Here is a 6180-nt window from a genome sequence, read left to right as displayed (position 1 = left end):
TACCTCTCCTTGAGTCATCCAGCCTCCTTTTATAACTAATTTCTCAACAACTGCACAGGGCTGATCCAAGGCCTTGTTCATGGTGACTGTTGCCTTACCCTGATGCAATACCATCAGTCATAAGCTCATCTAACTGTGTCTTCTTCTGGGCCCCTCAATTTAAGAAGGATATTGAGACACTTGAAGGTGTCCAGAGAAGGGCAAGGAGGCTGGGGAGGGGTCTGGAGCACAGCACTATGAGGAGAGGCTGAGGGAGCTGGAGTTGTTTAGCCTGGAGAAGAGGAGGCTCAGGGGAGACCTTCTTGCTGTCTACAACTGCCTGAAGGGAGGTTGTAGCCAGGAGGGGGTTGGTCTCTTCTCCCAGGCAAGCAGCACCAGAACAAGAGGACGCAGTCTCAAGCTGTGCCAGGGGAAGTTTAGGCTGGAGGTGAGGAGAAAGTTCTTCCCAGAAAGAGAGATTGGCCATTGGGATGTGCTGCCCAGGGAGGTGGTGGAGTCCCCATCCCTGGAGGTGTTCAAAAAAGGATTGGACATGGCACTTGGAGCCATGGTTTAGTTGTCAGGAGGTGTTGGGTGACAGGTTGGACTTGATGATCTCTGAGGTCTTTTCCAACCTTATTGATTCTATGACTCTATGGTCTCACAGAGCTCACTGCTGCCTAGATTCAGCAAAGAAATAAGTGTATAGGAAACACAAAAGCATGTGGATTGTGTTGTGGAGAGTTCTCATGGCTGGGCTGGGGTTAGCCTTGTTCAGCTTCAGCTGTATGTTTAGTCTAAACTAACTGTGGGGAGACACACCAGCAAGCCTCCTGCCTCTTTTCAATACCTGCCTGGAATATGAGACTTATACCTGTCCTTTGTAGCTGCACCTCCTTCCCCTCTGTTGACAACAAGGGGGCTGAACTGAGCCGTTTCCACTAGAGAGCTCACTGTAAGCTATCTAAGGTTAAGTGAAGCTCAATCCATCTGCCACTGAAAGCTTTAGGAACTGCTACCCATGCTGTGCTAATGATCTCAGTGCCAGAAGAACACAATCATTAATTATTGGTCACCTACAAGGCTTGCCAAGATTTTCTCAGGACTTAGCTGTCAGACTCCTTCCAATTTCAGTAAGGAAAACTTCACCTGGGTAAGTCATGCCCTGCAGGTCCTGATGGCCTCAGCCAATACCCCTTGTGCTGCCAGGACCTCAAGCAGAGCCCTAGGTCTGTCAGGGTGGACAACTGAAGCAGTTCTTCAGCCTGCTGGCAGGACGTTTTACAAAGTGTTTTATCCAAAATGTAAGGTTCTAAGGAAATGGAAAGAAGCTCTCAGGCACTGCTGTGAGCTTCAGCTCCATATAGTTACAGATCTTGATGTCTATGGAGAAAGGCTGAGAGAGTTGGGGCTGCTCAGTCTGGACAGAAGGCTCCAAGGAGACCTTCTTGTGGCCTTCAAGTATCTGAAGGGGGCTACAAGAAAGCTGGGGAGGGATGTTTAGTGTGTCAGGTAGTGATAGGACTGGGGGGGAATGGATCCAAGCTAGAGGAGGGGAGATTGAGATGTTAGGAAGAAGTTGTTCCCCATGAGGGTGGTGAGAGACTGGCACAGGTTGCCCATGGAGGTGGTGGAAGCCTCATGCCTGGAGGTGTTTGCAGCCAGGCTGGATGTGGCTGTGAGCAACCTGCTGTAGTGTGAGGTGTCCCTGGGCATGGAAGGGGATTGGAACTGGCTGATCCTTGAGGTTCCTTCCAACCCTGACAATTCCATGATTCCATGAGCATTTATGAGCATCTGAACCTGTGGCTCTTAACAGAGGCAACCTCTCCACCTTCTCTTTTTGTTTAAAGCACAGTTTTAGACTAATGTTTTTGTAACCATATGAAGGTTGCTGAGCACTGTCAGCAGAAGGCCAGATGCCTGTTTCAGGGTAATCCTGCAGTCTGGCTGGGTGGCTCTGGAGTGGTTAGAGCCCCATCCCTCTAGGTTTGGAGCTGCATGTGGGATGAGGAAGGGTGAAGTAGGTCTGTTCTCTTTGAACATGTGGATGGGGTTGATTCTGCCAGCCAGGTGGGCTGAAAGGGTGTCAGGCATGTGTCCCCTCTTCCTGGCCTGCCATAGAAGGTCAGGAAGTCTCAGGAGGGCTGTTGCTGCTGTGGGGAATATGGGAAACTGTTTCCTGCCCCAGCACATTTCTTGGTTGTCCCTGCCACAGCTCTTTGCAGAGCACTGCTTTCTGGAGCTCAGTCCTTAAAGGGTAACTGTCTGTTAGTGGAGGTGAGAAAAGCCAAGGAGCCTTAAGCAAGGTCATCTCCCACTCCTCTGCTCTGAGTCCTCACTCCTCATGTCCCTGCTGCATGGCATGTTCTGCCCCCATGGCAGCCTAAGGAGGTGGGAAGACAGTTCTGCCTTGCCCCAGTGGACTGCACAGAGCAGGATCCCCCAGCTGCAGAGCTGCTGCTGCCATCTGCCCCTGGCTCTTTTATGGTGACAAAGAGTGATATCAAAGTGAAAGCCACAAATCCACGCTGGACTGTGACAGCTGGCTAATCATCTAGCTATGTGTCCATGCACACATTGCCTGGGCTGCTGAATGCACTTACCAAGGGCTTAAGAAGCTGATTAATTACATGTAATCAGTTTATGTCCCAAAGTGATTAATGACAGTCACAGGTGAGCTTTGATTACAAGGAAAGCAGACTCTGCACATTTGGTTCATCTGCACAGCACCATCAGAGCCAGTGCAACTGCACTGCAGCATGCAGTGTGAGAGCACAGCTGCAGCACTGTGCCCAGTTCTGGAGCCTCTATTACAAGAGAGATCTGGAAGTGCTGGAATGTGTCTAGACAAGGGCCATGAGAATGATCAGAGGGCTGGAGCTGCTCTGCTATGAGGACAGACTGAGAGAGTTCAGTCCGGAGAGGAGAAGGCTCCAAGGAGACCTTCTTGTGGCCTTGCAGTTTCTGAAGGGGGCTACAAGAAAGCTGGGGAGGGACTTTTGAGGGTGTCAGGGCATGATGGGATTAGAGGGAATGGATCCAAGCTAAAGGAAGGGAGATTGAGATTGGATGTTAGGAAGAAGTTTTTCCCCATGAGGGTGGTGAGACACTGGCACAGGCTGCCCAGGAAGGTGGTGGAAGCCTCATCCCTGGAGGTGTTTGCAGCCAGGCTGGATGTGGCTGTGAGCAACCTGCTGTAGTGTGAGGTGTCCCTGCCCATGGCAGGGGGGTTGGGACTGGCTGAGCCTTGAGGTCCCTTCCAGCCCTGACAGTTCTGTGAACGTGGGTTGTTATCTTTATCTTTTAGATAGTTTTGTATTTTACTCCTTCCTGGATGTCAGAAAATTGTCACTGCTGGCTCTGAAGGACATGTTCCCATAGCACTGCCCTGGGAATGATGCAAGTCCTGCAAGTTGGAATGAGCATGATGGCAGAGACCATTTCTAGAATAACCTTTATTTAGAATAAACCAAACCCAGTTGGAAGAGACCTTCAAGATCATCACGTCCAACCCATCAACCAATCCAACACCACCTAAACAACTAACCCATGGCACCAAGCACCCCATCAAGTCTCCTCCTGAACACCTCCAGTGATGGTGACTCCACCACCTCCCCAGGCAGCCCATTCCAATGGGCAATCACTCTCTCTGTATAGAACTTCTTCCTAATATCCAACCTGAACCTCCCCTGGCACAGCCTGAGACTGTGTCCTCTTGTTCTGGTGCTGGCTGCCTGGGAGAAGAGACCAACCTCTGCCTGTCTACAACCTCCCTTCAGGTAGTTGTAGAGAATGATAAGGTCACCCATGAGTATCCTCTTCTCCAGGCTAATCAACCCCAGCTCCCTCAGCCTCTCCTCACAGGGCTGTGTTCCAAGCCCCTCACCAACTTCGTTGCTCTTCTCTGGACTCCTTCCAGCAAGTCAACCTCCTTCCTAAACTGAGGGGCCCAGAACTGGACACAGGACTCGAGGTGTGGCCTAACCAGTGCAGTGTACAGGGGCAGACACTAACAGCTGGAGACACTGTACCTTTGATATGGATGAGAAACTGTGCCCAGGGGGGTTGAGGAAGTAATTTGGGACACAGCAATGGGGAGGCACTGCAGGTGGTAAGGGCACTGTGTGGCTGTGAGTGCTTACCTGGTGATGTACCAGATGCAAAGGCAGAACTGTCTTCTGCGAGACATCTACCCCCTGGGGTTTCTGTCTTTTCAGACACTCTAGGTGAAAAGATGCTCTTCGACCTGAAACAGCAACCACAAACACCTGTGTCCATCACTGCTGACACATCACTGGCAGCCTGCTTTCAGTTCCTTTGAGTGCAGCCCCATTGGAGATACAGCAGACACCCACACGCTAGGCTCTGGCCGCTCCTCCTCAGCACCTTGCCTTTCCCAAGCGTTTCTCTTTACCAAAGGCAGTCAAGCATCATGGACCCACCAGCACTAACAACTTGCAAGCAAGCTGCAAGGTGAAATTCTGGATGATGATCACAGGTGCACAGAATGTTAGGGACCTCTGGAGATCTTCCAGTCCAACCCCCCTGCCAGAGCAGGACCAGAGAATCCAGCACAGGTCACACAGGAACACATCCAGACAGGGCTGGGAAGGCTCCAGAGAAGGAGACTCCACAACCTCTCTGGGCAGCCTGCTCCAGGGCTCTGGGACCCTCACAGTGAAGAAGTTCCTCCTGATGTTGAGTTGGAACCTCCTGTGCTGGAGTTTCCATCCATTGCTCCTTGTCTTATCACAGGGTGCAACTGAGCAGAGCCTGGCCCCTCCCTCTTTGCCCCCACCCCTCATATAATTATATACATTTATTAAATCCCCCTCAGTCTTCTCCAGACTGAACAGCCCCAGGGCTCTCAGCCTCTCCTCACCAGGCAGTGCTGCAGTCCCTTCAGCAGCCTTGCAGCCCTCCCCTGGACTCTGTCCAGCTGATCCCTGTCCTTCTTGAAGTGGGGAGCCCAGAGCTGGATGCAATAGTCCAGGTGAGATCTCACCAGGGCAGAGTGGAGGGGGAGGAGAACCTCCCTGGATGTGCTGGACACTCTTCTGAATGCCCCCCAGGATCCCATTGGCCTTCCTGGCCACCAGGGCACATTGCTGTCCCATGCAGAACTTGTTGTCCACCAGGACTCCCAGGTCCTTCTCCCCAGGGCTGCTCTGTAGCAAATCACCTCCTAGCCTGTACTGGTGATTTTTATGCTTCCTCTTTTAAACCACTGCCCTAATAGCTATTGAGTACCTGATTTCCCCCCTAAGCAGTGGAAGTGTTCTGGTTCAGGTAGGCCTGATGATGGTAGCTGAGGCTCGGGTACAGCTGTGCCTGGCTGTGCACAGCATGGAGGAGGGGATGTCAGGTGGCTCAGGTGATGCTGGCCTCCTGCTTGCATGTGATCTGTGCCTCTTAGCTGCCAGACATACCACAGTTTATGAGGCTGTGTCTGTAGCAAGGTCAAGTGGAAGTGAATTAATCATGGTTGAATTCACTGATGAGTGGCAGGCTGCTCATACAGACATGAAGTAGTTTCAAGATGTGGAAGGAGGGGAGTTTAGTGTTTGTTTTTTTTCCTTGGGGAAATACAAAGGAAGAGATTTTAGGGGGGAACTGTTGAAACCATCACATTGTTCCCTTGATGTCTAATTAACCTTTATTTCTGTGAACAGGAGGGAGGTACTCCCAAGGCAGGATTTGAAAAGTCCTGCAGAGTATGACCAGGAACCAGTGCTCTGCCTTTGCTTCTGGAGAACTGCAAATAAAGCCAGGGGGCAAAGACAGAGCTGTGTGGCACTCTGAAAAAGCTTGGGGAACTTCTTGATCCTGCTGATAGTTTTGTTTTTGCAGAAGGAAAGAAAATGAGAATTCCTAAAATAGTGATATTGATTTGTTGGGAAAAGGCCCTCTCAGGAGTTGGAGGCAACATGTTATGATCCAGAGAATGAATGACACTAGGCAGATAAAAAGGACTTTCTCTTTCTAGAGGAAGAAACTAATGCAATTAGCATGATGGGGAAAAGGACCTGGGGGTCCTGGTGGATGGGAGGTTGGCCATGAGCCAGCAATGTGCTCTGGTGGCCAAGAAGGCCAATGGCATCCTGGGGTGGATTAGAAGGGCTGTGGTTAGTAGGTCAGAGAGGTTCTCCTCCCCCTCTACTCTGCCCTGCTGAGGCCACGTCTGGAATATTGTGTCCA

The 6180-nt window shown here is 51.0% G+C and overlaps 1 protein-coding gene across 1 annotated transcript in view; it reads right to left on the bottom strand.

The window, feature by feature from the left end:
• CACNA1C (calcium voltage-gated channel subunit alpha1 C) overlaps positions 1-6180 on the bottom strand; it is a 755167-nt gene that overhangs the window by 4550 nt on the left and 744437 nt on the right. The window contains 1 exon segment of the mRNA XM_068141830.1: positions 4125-4228. Coding sequence (XP_067997931.1) covers positions 4125-4228 — 104 coding nt within the window.

The sequence above is a fragment of the Melanerpes formicivorus genome, unplaced genomic scaffold (genome assembly GCF_026170545.1).
Source record: "Melanerpes formicivorus ecotype bairdi unplaced genomic scaffold, bMelFor1.0.p_v2 SCAF_8, whole genome shotgun sequence".
Lineage (NCBI taxonomy): Eukaryota > Metazoa > Chordata > Aves > Piciformes > Picidae > Melanerpes > Melanerpes formicivorus.
Note: the sequence above shows the minus strand (reverse complement) of the source record. Positions and strands in the feature narration are given on the sequence as shown.